The following is a 17,077-nucleotide window of genomic DNA, read 5'->3' as shown; positions in this document are numbered from 1 at the left end:
GGCACATTTGCTATTTAACGTAACAGTTTTTGTGACAAAGCTATTGGTAGAGTTAAATGCAAAACACATTGAGCTTTACATTTTTATTCAGTACATGAAAACATAAGCGAAAAAGTACATTGTGTGCACTACTCATCACGCACTGATTTTTATGAGCAACAAGTCAGTTCGGTGGGGAAATGTGCATATTTATGTGGATTTTAGAATACTCGCATGAAAATCTGTCACCAATTGGATGGAAACCTAGCTACTGATGTTAATTCCACATTAGTAATGTTAAACTTCATACGCATGAATAAGCAGCAAAGTCAAACACCAATTTCACAAACCTTTCACAGAGCCTGATAGAGCAGCATTTTTTTATTTGAACTGCACTGAATGCTATATGTTCACCTTGTACAAGAAACAAATACAAATACTCACACTAAAAACCAAACAATCTGCTAGCAGCCCTGTCTTGCTAACTTTGGGGCACTAGAGGGGTGTTGCTATTGCTCACAGAGTGCAGTGCACGATGCCTCTAAGAGCTCCCACTGGCTTTCATTAGAACAGAAAACCAAAAAGAAAGGGTGGTTCACATTAGACTATGATTATAAGAACATTTAACTAGCCAATACAAATCTAACAGGACTCTGCAAAAACCTTGAACACCAAAAGACAGGTTTGATTTATAAAAATACCACAATGAAGAAAAGGTGGAAACACACAGAACCATCCAGACTTATTTTTTCTTCTTTCAGACAGAATTTGGGAAAAAGATATCTGCAAAGAAAAAATTCCTGAGTCGGTAACCTCACTTTCCAAACCCTTTCCTATCTGCCTGGTGCTACTTTGTAAGTCCATTTGGTGAGGAAAAAAAACGGGACATTTTAAGAGATCAATCTAGTATACAAACACCCGTGACAATGTCCAAATCCATAATGTAGAGGTCCAGGTAAAAGCAGAGGTGCTTTTAACAGTTAGAACTGCCGTTGCATCCATTTCTTACTTCAATATTTTAGCGGCAGCCCACCACGTGATTACTGAATCCAAAGTCAATTCATCAATACTTACAACTTCACATTGTCTGAAATTGCGATCATAACCTTTATCACACTAGTCTCTCTCCCACGCGTGCGTCGGGAACCTGGATCTTTGAAAAAGCTCTTAAGAGGAACTAAACAACTAAATTGGAGTTTTACCAGAACAAAATCCTCTCTATAATACTTTGGGTGTTCTCAGGGGTTGAGAGATGTTCACAATGGACAAATTCAAATAAAGGTCCCCGTTTGGGGAAAAGGGATATTCACTTACATTGAGTTTTGTTTTGATTCTTCAGAATGGCAATTTGGGCTTATTGTTTTTGTCTCGTTCTGGTCATGAGGCTCAAGAGATCTGGCAACCCTGATGTGTCCAACATTACTGTCTGTAAATTAATGAGCCAGCAGTCAACAGGGTGAGAGATGGACTAGGAAAGGGTTTAGAGGTCCCCATTGAGACTGCCGATGCCACTGGCAACACCAATTGTCTTTTTCTACTGTCTGATAAATATATGTCATTTTATAATCATTCATTTTTTTTCACATTGAAGAACAGAAAGACAGATATTCACTTGTAGGGTGGTCTCAGAACAGGTGAAAGAAAAATACACAGACACACGTGGACTGAACTGAAATGAAGAATGGGGCAGTAACAGATGATGTCATTGTCCTTCCAAGCTCTCCCATTGGTGGGTCAGTCAAGATGGGCGAGCCTTAACTCTGGCACTCGGTAACAACTTGTCCCAGAACACAGGAATCTTCCAACAAACACACACAAAAAAAAGAGTAAACACTTAAACTGAATAAAAACTAGAACAAAGGAAAATTAGAAGTGAAAAGTTCAGATCCTTGGAACATGAGTTTTGACTGTCCCCACTTTGGAGTGTCAGTTGTGAATATATTCACTGTCCCCACTTGGTTCCGGTGTTCTGTGTGAACCCTAACGATCAGTCTGCTGGTCTAAGAGCGGGTGGGTCAGTTGGTCGGTTTTGTATATATGAACTCCTTCCTCCCTGGATGCAGAGTTATGGCTCGGTCATGTGCTGTCTCATGGGCTCCCCTTGTTTGGAGGGTTGGTTGGGGGAGGGGGCCTGGGAGGGGTGGGTACCAGAGGGCAGGGTGTGGGCGATTGGCACCCCCCCAGGCATCATCCCCTCCATCGGCCCAGGGATCCCACCCGAGGCCACACCCACCACACCAGGGGGGTACCTGTGCCAGGGAGACAATTGTCAGGTCACATGGTACCATAACAATACCTCATAGGTTTCAACAACCTGATAAGCCTTTCAATGGCCGTTTTAAGTTGCTACATTAGAAGTGAGGCTAAGGATCCAATTCAGTGGTGATATTCTAATCAAAGCAAGAGAAGTCACACATAGTGTGGTGCAAAACAGACATCACATGAAATCTGAAAACTGATTCAACTCTTACATGTCAATTCAGGATTCAAAACGACCACAAGACCTCATCTGTTGTTCTTGGGAAACTGATAAACGTATCAGAGAAATATATCTTGATTTACTAAACCACTCAGATATCAACAAAATATAGTTATATTTAGGCATAAGGGAATGGTTTGTAGGGCTAGAGATGACAGGTCAAGGAAACGTTCCCGATAGGATATTTCAGGGGACAGACACAGTCAACCGTTTGGGGAAAAGGGATGTTTAGAGGAAAAATGAAACCCACGTCATACTCATACATCCTGAGCAGGGAATAATATGGAATACAACACTGACTGTACTTACAATCAAATGGTTGACATAATGTGCCAACATTCAATAGATTTTTGATCATTTGGTATGGTACAAGAGGCCAGGTTTTGGCCACATTTGTTGGTTTTGGGGTAGGAAATAAGGTGTGCAATGAGAGGGTGGGCAGAGCAGGTATATTGGGCGAGAAATAAATGAAACACAGACTATCATAAAAACTATCAGCAGCTAGTGGTCCTGAGCCTATCATTGTGGGTCAGCATTGGTAGTATTTACCTGGTTCTCTATTAGGTATATAATTTGTCTTGCATTCCCCCAGTTGCTATGGCCTGTACCATGGTTTGGTTGACTCGGCTGTGTAAGAGAAGTAGTTCAGTCCAGTTGAGACAGCAGATATAGGTGAGAGACTGAGAGGTCAATACTGTTGACTGCCTGATTAATAATAGCAGGGGATGGTAGTAATCAATGTGTCCCCATAGCTCTTCATTCCCACTATATGCCACTAAGGAAGACCTAGCCTAAAATACCAGGAAGGTTAAATAGAAAAGACAAGAGGTTCTCATAGATTGAATACAGGGGACACCTTCTTGTACTTGAGCATGGAAATGACTATTTTACTGTTTATTTTACTTGGGAAAATATCTCCTTTTTTTAAAATCAAAATGTTCATGTCCTGCTTATATGGATAGTATATGCAGGAGGAAGTGAACCTGACCAATAAGAGGGGTTCCCTGCATAATGGTCTGTTTGGGTGGGATTGAGCTCCCCTACCTGTACGTGGCACCGTTGAGTTCAGGGTGCATCTGCTGCTGCATCTGCTGCTGTTCCACTGTCCAGGGCGCCGTGGTAACAAAGAACTCCTTGTTGACACAGTTTCGTAAACTGTCGGGGATACGGCCTGCATCGGAGAAACAAAAACATTCAAGTGAAGAATTAGCTCCAAATGAGCTTCTCGGTGTGTGATATAATGCACGTGTGCGTGTCTGTGTCTGTGTTTACCAGTGACGGCTCTGCGTATCTCTGTGGCAGCTGCCTCTCTCATCTCTAGTGAGGCCTGTTCACTGTACCAGGCCGTGTGAGGAGTGCAGATCAGGTTAGGAGCATCCTTCAGAGGACCCTGGGTAAAACTACACAACAGTGGCAGAGAGAAAGATTGGCTACGGTGAACTGGATAATGGAGTTGGTGAAGTTATCTATACACACAGATAAGTGCCCACGCTCACCTGAAGGGTTCTGACTCATGAACGTCCAGAGCGGCCCCCCGTATCCTGCCCTCTTTCAGGGCCTGAGCCAAGGCCTTCTCGTCCACCAGACCTCCCCGCGCAGAGTTCACCAGGAACGCACCCTGTCGCATCTAAAACAAAAGCAAACCTGTTTTACTAAACATCAAGTGACATTCCCTCTCCTGTAGAATACACATGGGGGAGCCCACTGCTACAGTATGTGCCTGCAGTGGTGCTTTCAAGCACGAAGCCCTAAGGTGCACTGCATTATGCTTCACATACTAAAAGCTTAGATTCATATCCAAAAAGGCAAACCTCTGTGTACCAAAAGAGAGCGACAGAGATGAAATGAGAGCATCTGGATAAAAGCCATCCCTTTATCTTGATAAAAGCTTGAATTCAGGGAACAACTGTATCTGCTCTGTAAAAGGCACAAGCCCCACGCGAACACACGTATAAATGCAAACATGCACACAGGCATGAACGCACGCACACTGAGATCTGGTGGCAGCAAAAGACTGATGTTCTCCCAGGAAACGTATGGTATAGTTCTTTGAATATATAAATCACAAGTTAACCAGGTTCTTCCTTGATGAGACCGCCCCTCACATTTCAAAGAGGACATTGATGTTAGACTCCTATAGCAGAGTGCAGTTTGAAAAGCTGACTGCAGGTGGCAGTGGTGATCAACAACTACGCAGTGAGGGCTGGGTGCGCACTACTGTACTGTTATGGCCTATTTGAGGATTGTGTGTATGCGTGTCTGTGTGGTTGCCTGTGTGTGTTCACCTGTTTGATGGTGAAGTCGTTGATGAGGTGGTGGTTGTGTTCGTTCAGGTTACAGTGCAGGGAGACACAGTCACTCTGGTAGAGCAGGTCTTGCAGGGTGTAGACACGCTGAACACCCAGCGAACGCTCAAGGCCGTCCTGCAGGTACGGGTCGTAGAAGATCACGTTGAAGCCAAACACCTTGGCCCGCACCGCCACCGCCTGCCCTGAACGACCTGTAGACATACACACGAATCCAGTGTCAGAAGCGGATCACAATGTAATGGATGTGGGTGTGAACAAAGCACTATCAACAGTGGCCGTTACTAAAGACAGACATCTCCTGTGACTCACCGAAGCCGATGAGGCCCAGCGTTTCTCCTCGGATCCTGGCGGCTCCGGACGCCACCTCTCTGATCTGCTCCACGCTCTGGACCCGCGTGCCCTCCCGGAGAGCCTGGTACAGCCAGGTGTTCCGCCGGTACAGGTTGAGAATGTGGCACAGAGTGGAGTCTGCTGTCTCCTCCACCGCCGCCGACGGGATGTTACACACCGCGATGCCTGGCAAAGAGAGAGGGAAGACAGGGTGAGGGATGAAGAAGGCCAAAAATAAGTAGAAGCTCTATGCACAGCTGGTTATGAAAGGAACAACTAAGTGCCCAAGACACATGCAAAAACTGCACACTTGGAAAGGCAATGACATATTTTTTTGCATTATAGTGCACAAATATGAAACAAACAACATATTTCACACCAGGCTTCAATGTTTATTGAGGATTTTTTGTTTTAATTAAGTGACATGCCCGGGGCAAAACTAAGTCTGTGGGGGAGTATTTCTTATCAATGTTTTCACAGCTTTTGTCTGTGTATTTAAGGGATAATACTCCAATTACATGTTATGTAAAATTATAAAAGCAGTGTTTGGTTTGGCTACATTCCAAAGAGTCTTGGCTGCAGTGCTGACGAGCGGGTTGTTGTTGTTATTCCTATGTTGTATTGGCCCCTGCAATAAAATGTCCCCTTAGGGGATCAATAAAGTCTTATCTTATCCCTATGTCCTCTCTCTTTTTTCCTCCTACCCATCTCTCCGGCCGCCTTGATGTCGATGTTGTCGTAGCCGCTGCCGATGCGGATGATGATGCGTAGAGCCTTGAATTTCTCCAGGTCTTCTCTGGTCAAGGTGATGGTGTGGTACATCATGGCCCCTACTGCCTCGTTCAGCACCTGATGGAGAAAGGGAGAGTCACCTTCATCCTCACCATTATCATTAAAGGCATTTCATCATTTCATCACATATTCATTTGTGTGTGTGTGTGTGTGTGTGTGTGTGTGCGCGCGCGAGTGCAAATGTGTACGTGTCAAAAGCCCTGCATTATCAGAATCTGTCTACGCAAACCAGGTTAGTTAGGGTGGAGACAGCCAGGGTCATAAACTAGATTGATGGTTTTCCAGATACCCAGATAGCATAGCAAGTGCCCCCTGCCAGGCACTTTGGGTAAATAATAGCTTTAAATTCTCCTCCGGCTAACTGCATTTGCTTGGCCTGCCAGATTAGCATAGATGTGAATTTCCATAAGGGTTTTATGAGAGCTAGCTGGAACCAGCGCTAGATGCTAATTCAAGGTTGAAGCTCTCCTCATGCGTTCATCTAATTGCTTAGGCTGTGCTGCTAGCCAGAGGCAAGTTTGGCTGGAGACAATACGTCCTGTGGGTTATAATGACCAATGCTGTGTGAGTCATTAAGCAAGCGGGGTAATCGCTGAGCAATGTGTCAGACTGAATGGAAATGGGATTTTTTATAACTATGGTGGGCCAGTGTTAAAATACATGGTTGGTGTAAAAAAAACAGTTGGATATGGCCCTATAGATGTCAAAGGACCAGTTTGAGAGAATATTTCCTCCAGATCAAAATTATGTGTGGAGACAGGTGGTGTGGGGGTGGGGCGGTAGCTGTCCAGATAAAAGCTGATATCATGCTCAAGATTCATTTGTATCAATTCCCTCGCTAACTCACGGAAACAAGTCCACAAACAGATGGTTAAACTGCTAACACTGTTCTGACACCAGAGGGAGAGATAACACACGAGCATGCTAACCCTTTAGTCCACACGACACAACGTAGAGATAAGTCACCACCAAAACGTGATGAGACTAGCACTGCTTTGAATTAGACAGTGAGTCATTGTCACATCCCAACACTGCTCAAACACAATGCCACTGAGAAGAAATGTGCAGGTTAGGGCTCCTGTCAGGGAACTAACTTGGCTCCTCTTTCTCAGGCGATGCATGCAGAGGCAGCAGTGTGTGTGTTTCAGTATGTTTCAGATAAAAGTGTGTGTGTGTGTGTGTGTGTGTGTGTGAAATCAGTGAGTCAGCATTTGAGCCTGTGTGTGTGTGAGCCAATGTTTGTGGTTTGTTTGCGTGTGAGTCCCTGTGTGGGGCCCTTTCTCCTCTCGTGTGTGTGGAGTGCCACCTCTGCTGTCTCTGCTGACTCGTTACAAAGGCGGGAGCTCTGCCAATATCTCTACACCCAGGGCAGGCCATCTCGTTTTGTAATGTATGCACAAACACAACAGCTGATTGGACAGAAAGGCCTTGGTGTGCGCGAGCAGGGGAGCACGGAGAGGCCAGGGTCCAGGGAGAAAAGTGTCAAGAGGTCAAAAGAACCCTGGTCCTATTTTTCTCCCTCCATTCTTTCTATTTTCCAATTTCACTCGCTCTCTCTCTATGCGTCACACCCAAATATATATTGTAAATGGTTCAACACTGCCTGTGCTGACAAAATCTATGTCAACAAACCTTGTTAACAATTGATTATCACTATGAAGCTTTTCAACACTGATACAACTGTAGGGTCAACAGACACAACACATGGAAGTAGCTTTGTTAACAACCTCTTTCCACATTTTGTATTTGAGATGAAGAGGGGAAGATTTGATGTTGCAATGGTATATTGCTGATGACTCTGTCGTTAAGGAGCGCTACATGCTATCTCAGTATATAATGACATTCCTTTCCCATAACCAGCCTCTCTATTTAACAACCAGAGGAGGAGAGGAAGAGCATAGACAACCAATGACATTACATCCTAATGAAATCACTTTCACTTAAATGGGAAAGGGTGGGAGAGACAATATACTGTACTGTAATATCCGTTTTATGTTAGAGAAGGAGCAGAGGGGGAGAAGGAGGTGAAAAGACCGCTACAGTTTGAATTGAGGGCACAAACCCATGCAGTCCGTGTGTGTGTGTGTGTGTGTGTGTTATACCTTCTCATGGATCTCCTGTGTGGACTGGGCGTCACAGAAGGCGACAGTGGCCAGGTCTTTGAGGATGGGCATCTCTACTGTACAGTCACGCCCATCTAACAGGGCCACTAGGGGGCGAGGGTGCATCGGCCCATTCATGATCTGGGGCCGGATACCTACACACACAGAGACAGAGAGAGAGAGAAGATAAACAGAGAGAGAGAGAAGATAAAGCGAGGAGAGGAGAGAGAGAGAGAGAGAGAGAGAGAGAGAGAAAGAGAGAGAGATAAAGAGAGGACAGAGAGAGAGAACAGAGAGAGGACAGTGAAAGAGAAATGAGATAAAGGACAGAGCGCGAGAACAGAGAGAGAGAGGAGATAAAGAGAGAGGAGGAGGAAACTTGATGAAAACCTGAGGGGTCGGCACATTGTTAACAATAAACTACATTGGAGAATAGATTGCAGTGTGTGAGTCTCTTTAACAGATTCACTGAACCGCACCTGCACAAAGACATTGGATGTGCATATGTAATCTTTTCCCTCCCTCAAACACACACGCTGTGAAAATTGACAGTTCGATACAATGAATGCTATGACTCCACAATCACCTGGTAAGATGGATCAATAACACACACTCAATACTTCCTGAAATGACCAACCTCTCTGCTGTGTCTCATCGTTGTGACTCCTGATAACTCCAGTTACCAGGCAACAAAGCCTTTCACCCCATGAGGTCACTCCCACCATATCACAACCCTGCAGGGGCAGTGTGTGTGTGTGTGTGTGTGTATGTGCATGCTTGTGTGTGTGTTTGTGTGTACGCACTACGCACACACACGCGTAAGCAAGCACACCCACACCTGTGTTCTGTATCTGTTACAGCATGATACTACAGACACAAGTATCTCAACCTTCTCCAAACACACAGCACAATATCACCAATGTATCATCCCTGGAGCTTTATACTCTGTGAAGGAACAGAGTGAAAAAAGAGAAGAGTGACTCTGGGCAGAATGAAACCAAATTCCATCCAAAAAAAGGAAAGGGGGGGGGGGGGGAGAGGGAGAGAGAGAGAAAGCACTTTGCACACCACTCCTCCAGCGCTCCCTCGCTCCCTACTGCTGTTGTCATGGTGATTACAGGATTTGGGCAGGATTATGAAATATTTGATTTAGTGGCGTCGGTGCTGCTGAAGAGCAGATCTGAGCTTTTCTCTCCCCTCTGTGTCCATTTCAACATCAGAGAGAACAGACTGTAACCTGTGCCCATTGAACGAGAACACAAGATAGACCAGAAACACAAAAGAAATACAGAGAAATGTGTCAGAATGTACAACAACACAAAAACAATGTCCCTTAACACCACTTGGTTCTTCATGAGTTTTCCCTAATAACAATAACCAGCTAACCACAACATCCTAAATTGTATCCAGCATAAGAAATGTATGAATTCCGTCTTGGTGGCGGTAACCAGGGAGGTTGAAATCATAACGTGACGCTAGCACTGAATGATTTGTTTTTCATACAGTTCAACCTAAAGAGAGCACCTAATAGACTTCCTGTATAATGTCACAGCTGTGAAAGACAGCCAGTCTTTGGGAGGTCACCACTGAGCCCTGTGAGTGTGGAGATGTGAGGGATGGCTAGGACATACAGTGCATTCAGAAAGCATTCAGACCCCTTCCTCTTTTCCACATTTTGTTATGTTACAGCCTTAATCTAAAATTGATTCAATTCATTGTTTTCCTCATCAATCTACACACTGTGAGCAAGGCCTAATTGCCCAACTTCAGCGCTAATGCTCTTGTGGCTCACATTTACGTAAGTATTCAGACCCTTTACTCAGTACTTTGTTGAAGCACCTTTGACAGCGATTACAGCGTCAAGTCTTCTTGGGTATGACGCTAGAAACTTGGCACACCAATATTTGGGGAGTTTCTCCCATTCTTCTCTGCAGATCCTCTCAAGCTCCGGCAGGTTGGATGGGGAGCGTCGCTGCACAGCTATTTTCAGGTCTGTCCAGAGATGTTAGATTGGGTTCAAGTCCGGGCTCTGACTTAGCCACTCAAGGACATTCAGAGACTTGTCCCGAAGCCACTCCTGTTTGGCTGTGTGCCAGGTTTCCTCCAGACGTGATGCTTGAGATTCAGGCCAAAGAGTTCAATCTTGGTTTCATCAGACCAGAGAATCTTGTCTCTCATGGTCTGAGAGTCCTTTAGGTACCTTTTGCCAGTGGGCTGTCATGTGCCTTTTACTAAGGAGTGGCTTCAGTCTGCAAACTCTACCATAAAGGCCTGATTGGTGGAGTGCTGCAGAGATGGTTGTCCTTCTGGAAGGTTCTCCCATCGCCACAGACGAACTCTAGAGCTCTGTCAGAGTAACCAACGGGTTCTTGGTCACCTCCCTGACCAAGGCCCTTCTCCCCAGATTGCTCAGTTTGGCCAGGCAGCCAGCTCTAGGAATAGTCTTAGTGGTTCCAAACTTCATCCATTTAAGAATGATGAAGGCCACTGTGTTCTTGGGGACCTTCAAGCCTGCAGACATTTTTTGGTACCCTTCCTCAGATATGTGCCTCAACATAATCCTGTCTCAGAGCTCTACAGATAATTCCTTCGACCTCATGGCTTGGTCAACTGTGGGACCTTATAGACAGGTGTGTGTCATTCCGAATCATGTCCAATCAATTCAATTTACCACAGGTGGACTCCAAGTTTTAGAAACATCTCAAGGATGATCAATGGAAACAGGATGCACCTGAGCTCAATTTCGAGTCTCATAGCAAAGGGTCTGAATACTTATGTAAATAAGTTGTTTTTCATGTTTAATAAATTTGCAAACATTTCTAAAAACATGTTTCCCTTTGTCATTATGGGGTACTGTGTGTAGATTGATGAGGGGGAAAAAATATTGAAAACATTTTAGAATAAGGCTGTAACGTAACAAAATGTGGAAAAGGGGAAGGGGTCTGAAAACTTTCCGAATGCACTGTATATACTTTTGTGTATTATTATCTTTTATGTATTATTATCATGGGTACGTGTCTCTGTGCCTCTCACACAGTGTCAGTCAACTCTCACAGCCTTTTACATGACGAAGCACAGAGGAAGGAAATTGCCATGACAACATAGCTCTTTACAATTGTGTGAATAGGGTACCTATAGATTCAATATCCCTGGAAGGATGGAGGTCTATAGCTATTTATTGCACAGTTCACTTTCTCTCCATGGGACTGTGCATGGTAGTCTGGCTGACGCGACTCCCGTGGTACACAGCGAACGAGCGCTGTGACACACTGGTCTGGCTATGGGTCCACCATAAATGCATTATTCGCACAGAAATTGGCTGAGCTTTGATTGGTTCTCTTAAATCTTTTATTTTTCTTTCCTGGGTGGCTTGAGACCTGGATTTGAAACTCTAACAGTTGTATTGGAAGGGGGCAGCTTTCAGGGGCTATGTGTGGTTGTCTATGTGGGTTCTTGAGTGAGAAAGACACAGAAGAGCCACCTTCCTTATCGACGCATCCTGCCTACAACACCAAGCAGCTTTGCCAGACTCCGAAGTCAGGAAGACTTCAAGTTTGGCACTAGCCCGACTGTGTGCAGGGCGCTCTGAAGTAAAATACTGTTCCACAGACACACGCCTGAATCTCCTTACACTCCTGCAGACCCCATTAACATAGCACAGAATTGGTGAGCACAACCTCCTTCAAATACCCTATTAGCTGAGAGCAGAGGGTCACACTCACACACAGTTTAGAGGCAAGCGAAATACTGGCAACAGTCGGAAGTGGGTCAAAATACTGATGATTAATTATTTCCTTGTGGCTAATAGACTTTCAGCACCCTAATAAGTCAGAACAAGAAGCTCTGCTAAATACATGATACATTGCTGGCTAATTAGCTACCAATGAGAGCTTAATGAGGACCTAATACCTGGTCAGTAATTCTGAAGAGCTTCTTAAAGGGATACTTTGGGATTTTGGCAATGAGGCCCTTAATCTACTTCCTCAGAGTCAGAGGAACTCATGGATACCATTTTTTAGTCTCTGTGCAGTATAAAGAAAGTTAAGAGGTAGTTTTGTGACCCAATGCTAAATAGCATTAGCGCAATGACTGGAAGTCTATGGGCATCTACTAGCATGCTAGCAGATATCCATAGACTTTCAGTCATTGTGCTAACGCTAGTTAGCAATTGTGCTAGCGCTAGTGAGCAACTTCCTTCAAACTGCACACAGAGACATACAAATTGTGTCCACACGTTCATCTGACTCCGGGGAAGAAGATAAAATCCCAAAGTATCCCTTTAAAGCAGCCTGGGAGAAAATGACATGAGGCAAGTCAACCACAGGCGGCTGGTGGCACCTTAATTGGGGAGTACGGGCTCATAGTAAAAGCTATAACGGAATACATGGAATGGTATCAAACACATCAAACACATGGTTCCCATTACATTCCAGCCATTATTATTAGCTGCCCTCCCCTCAGCAGCCTCCTGTAAAGTCAAATGCAAGTCACATCATGTCAAATGTGCTACAACTCCATACTGTTCCAGAATGTTCTCAACGACATAATAAAATGCTAAGGTATGCATACATGTTCTGGATAATCTGAAAATAGAGTGGAGATTAACAGATATGCTCACACCCACGTGCACAAACCCACCAGCACACAGGACACAGGACACAGCACACAGCACACACACACACACACACACACACTTAGAGTAGATTTATCCAGTCTAGCCTGTCTTGTTGACTAGCCATCTTCCCCATGGGATCCCTCATCCTTACTGAACTGACATGTCCTCTGAGCTCTCATCACCACAGCTGGTCCAGGACCAGTGCTTATGTAACCGAGGTGGCTCTGTGAACCACACTCACGTGATAAGTAACATTGCTGGAGACACCAAGACTTGTGTTAGCTACCCAAGCAGCGATCCTCAACCAATTTGCTATCAGACAGGGTCTGACTCTCTTCCTTGAAGATCACTGAAATGAAAACTAGCTCATGAGATCTACAATTGTGCCAGCTAACATCCCCAAGGACCGCTGCAAGGCCGTATCAGGCCAACCGGTGAAGTTCCTTGTTGTGGTTCCTGATATTTTTCCTCCGCCACTGTGTGTTCTGGGAACCAACCATGAAGTTACAGTTGTGTGTCCAATTAAACCCACTTGTGGTCCTAAATCAGCACTTACTAATCAAATCAAATGTTATTTGTCACATGCGCCGAATATAACAGGTGAACCTTACAGTGAAACGCTTACTTAAAAGCCCTTAACCAACAACGCAGGGAAGAAAAATACCAACAAAAAAAGAAAGAAAAGTAACAAATAATTAAAGAGCAGCAGTAAAATAACAATAGCGAGGCTATATACAGGGGGTACCGGTACAGACTCAATGTCTGTAGGGGGGCACCGGTTAGTCGACCTTTGGCAGCGATTACAGCCTTGAGTCTTCTTGGGTATGACGCTACAAGCTTGGCACACCTGTATTTGGGGAGTTTCTCCCATTCTTCTCTGCAGATCCTCTCAAGCTCTGTCAGGTTGGATGGGGAGCGTTGCTGCACAGCTATTTTCAGGTCTCTCCAAAGATGCTCAATTGTGCTCAAGTCTGGACCCAACTTTTTTCTAACAATGAGTAAGACATGAGGAATCCAACGAAATGGTCAAAAACCACCCACGGACCGCTCACACCCCACGCCAATCCCACCCCATCAACAAGTACACAGTATCCGTTTTCTATGTCTGACAAGTAGTATGGAGCTGCTACTTGGAATATTGTAGTATGTATGTTGTATGTCAACTCAGTAAATTTGGTGATGTTTTTGTTTTCCTGTTCAGAGAAATGAGTCACTGAAGTTGTTTGGTTTATATTCCATCCCACATCCTGATATGACCATGTTTTGATCACTAGTTCATGCTCTTCCTGTTTATGGACAAGGTATGACATCAACCAAATTCACTGAGAATACATTATATAGGATTAAGATGCAATACTTTGAGCCGCAGCTCCATACTACTTACATAACTGATACTACGGTATATATCAGTGATCATCAACTAGATTTTTTATTGAGATGTTTGGGGGGCTGGAACAAAATTACAAATCATTTGTAGTCTGCAAATGTGACTGCAAGAAGCCCAAACCGATATAATATTTGACAAAAAAAAAAAAAAAAAAAATTCAAACCTTGCTTACATTTGTATACAATCACATATCTCTCTATTATGTGTGGGAATACTTGGGAACAGATTTCCAAAATTAAAATCACTTGGAGCTGATTTCCTGTTTTTTTACAGTCTTTTACATCCAACAATAAAAATTTCATTGCTCAGAAAACTTGGTGGGGGCCAAATAAAACAACCATGGGCCAAATCCAGTTGGGAACCCTGCTATATAGCCATGGTTGGGGTGGGACTGGCGTGGGGGTGTGAGGGGTCCGTGGGGGGCTTTTCACAATATATTTGGATTCCTCATGTGTAACTCATCATTCTAAAAAAGTGTTCGCAAAAACAGATGTTAATTACTATATTTATTGAATATTATATGAATCAAAATGGCTGCCTCCCGATTAGTGCCACGCATTATGCACTAGAGGTGTTACTACAGACCCGGGTTCGATGCCCGGCTGGGACCGGGAGACCTATGAGGCGGCGCACAATTGGCCTAGCGTCGTCTGGGTTAGGGGAGGGTTTGGCCGGCCGGGATATCCTTGTCCCATCGCGCTCTAGCGACTCCTTGTGGCGGGCTGGGCACATGCATGCTGACTCGTGTCACCAGTTGTAGAGTGTTTCCTCCAACACATTGCTGCGGCTGGTTTCCGGGTTAAGCGGGCAGGTGTTAAGAAGCGCGGTTTGGTGGGTCCTGTTTCGGAGGACGCATGACTTGACCTTCACCTCTCCCAAGCCCATTGGGGAGTTGCAGCGATGAGACAAGATCGTAATTGGATCGCAATTGGATATCATGAAATTGGGGAGAAAAAGGGGGTAAAATACAAAACAAACAAAAAAATGCTTAATTTCTCAGAGATCAAATTATGTATGAATACAATAATGTTTCAGGAATGCTAATCTTATGTTTCCAACTACAGAAACGATTTCAGAATAATCTGAGATGGTGGGTGACTAAATCCTCTTTCTAGTGCTTTTTGAGGTGAAACGACCCACTCTTCTCTGTACTAAAGGCTCTGGTCTGTTTAGCACCACTATGGATGTTTGGCAGGCTAGCATGAGCCCCACCCAAAGTCTGTGTCATTGGAAACCAGTGCAGGGGTAGACACTAGCCAAAACAGGGTGGAGAAAATCCACACTAGACAAAATACTAGCCTCATCTTAAGGGGGGAAATGAAAAATGAGCCCTTTGTTTTAATGGATAAAGATGCCACTGTACCATTTGAAGCCACCAATTTGATACAATGATACACTTCATAGTTAAAGGAGAATCGATTACTACACTGAGCTACGTAAACACAGAAGATGCTTCGTATTTAGCTTATGGTCTATCAAAGAACACTAACACAACCGATAGATCACATTGCTCTGAGACTCAAGGAAGGAAGTGTGTCACCACCATGCAGCGTTGTTGTGATACTTCTCATTGGATGAGTTAGACACCTGGCCAACTACAGCCGCGATCTAGATGCTTTCTTGGAGTATGAAAGAAGCTTGCAGAGAGACATTAGCATCCACCCACAGATGAAGCCCAGATGTTCTGCCACTAAAATCCTTTTTTTGGATTCTGACAACTGAAATATAAAGGCCGCCTCTAAATTCCTTCGTAGAAATGAGCTTTTCCTTCAGATAATACGATAGAGTGTCTAGTTCCCATTTGGATGTCTGATCAGACAGTTCCTATTCTCTGCTGCCAGAGGGTGAGTCACAGATTTAGAGGAGAACCATTTCCTAAATAGAGCAAAACAATTGAGAAACGATCCCTCAACTACCCCTCAGTTTTTCTTGGAACTTGAGTTATATTTCATTGGATTACATTAAAGGACACTACCCTTCTCTGCTTCAGTTTGATCCTTCTGATGTAATGGAGGAAATGGAGTTAATTGTAACAACAATGAATAAGCTCTTGGCATCTTTTTAGATTCATCCAAAGCATTTGACATGGTTGATCAATAAATATTACTTTCTAAATGACATTATTACAGTTTTCATGATTATACATATAATTGACTATATAGTTATGTTTATGCTAGATAACAATTTGTTCATGCAAATGGCTGTGTATCTCCCAGAGCCAAGATATCCTGTGGCGTCCCACAGGGTTCAATAATTGGACCTTTGTTAGTCCTAATCTATATCAATGACCTTGCTGCTGTGTCTTCTACTGTGCTTCCCATTATCTTTGCTGATGACACCAATTTGATTTTATCATCACACAATAATTTTGATTCAGTAATTAATGACGCCAACTAAGGTATGGCCAAATTTTCCGAATGATTCCAGATTTAAAAAAATATATCTTTAAATGTTAAAAAATCCAACTTTATTTTATTCACTAGTAAGAATAAGAAATATTGCAACAACAACAACAAAAAGAGCCAGAATCTCAATTGTTGGGAATGAAATTGAACTAGTCACATGCACTAGATTCCTCAGAATTCTAATTGATGTAAAGATATCCTGGAAAGATCATATTCAAATTGTCTACACAAAGTGATGAAATCTGCTGGCTTCATCAGAAATATTAGTGGTTTTGTTCATCAAGCTTGCTTCCTAACTCCATACTATAGCTCAATTTACCCATATTTAATTTAATGTAATATTGTCTGGATCAGTATATACACCTCCTACCTACACATTGTACTCATCATACAAAATATATTTGTAAGACTAGCCACCTCCTATAATTACCTGGCTCCATCTGCACCTTTGTTTAAGAAACTCAATATCTTGTCTATTTTACGACATTAGTGTACGCCAATTATACACTTCGATCTACAAATACTCATACCTCACAGACAGTTTACCTAAACCCTTTAGTGGATTCTTCCAGGTTAATCCTGAAATCCATCTATATAACACAAGACACTGCGATAACCTTCACCTCCCCCACTGCTACATCTCCAATAGTCAATTCTCTATCAGATATAGAGGTACCAT

The 17,077-nt window shown here is 43.7% G+C and overlaps 1 protein-coding gene across 19 annotated transcripts in view; it reads right to left on the bottom strand.

Moving 5' to 3' along the window:
• Positions 1-68: 68 nt before the first annotated feature.
• Positions 69-17,077, bottom strand: part of LOC110529380 (C-terminal-binding protein 2) — a 129,904-nt gene continuing 112,895 nt past the window's right edge. For 6 of the 19 annotated variants that reach the window (XR_016497224.1, XR_016497226.1, XR_016497222.1 and 3 more), the window contains 10 exons: positions 7,992-8,146; positions 5,802-5,946; positions 5,077-5,283; positions 4,744-4,958; positions 3,955-4,085; positions 3,731-3,858; positions 3,503-3,629; positions 3,008-3,085; positions 2,451-2,505; positions 69-2,228 (listed from right to left, as the gene is read on the bottom strand). Coding sequence is in view for 13 of the 19 variants with exons in the window: in XM_090240792.1 (XP_090096918.1) it covers positions 2,045-2,228; positions 3,503-3,629; positions 3,731-3,858; positions 3,955-4,085; positions 4,744-4,958; positions 5,077-5,283; positions 5,802-5,946; positions 7,992-8,146 (1,292 nt within the window). In the remaining 6 variants the exon portion in view is untranslated. The remainder of the gene's footprint in view (positions 2,229-2,450; positions 2,506-3,007; positions 3,086-3,502; positions 3,630-3,730; positions 3,859-3,954; positions 4,086-4,743; positions 4,959-5,076; positions 5,284-5,801; positions 5,947-7,991; positions 8,147-17,077) is intronic. The other 13 variants (XM_090240802.1, XM_090240811.1, XM_090240807.1 and 10 more) reach the window with 3 other exon arrangements.

This window comes from Oncorhynchus mykiss, chromosome 1 (assembly GCF_057628025.1).
Source record: "Oncorhynchus mykiss isolate SJ-2025 chromosome 1, ASM5762802v1, whole genome shotgun sequence".
Classification (NCBI taxonomy): Eukaryota; Metazoa; Chordata; class Actinopteri; order Salmoniformes; family Salmonidae; genus Oncorhynchus; species Oncorhynchus mykiss.
Note: the sequence above shows the minus strand (reverse complement) of the source record. Positions and strands in the feature narration are given on the sequence as shown.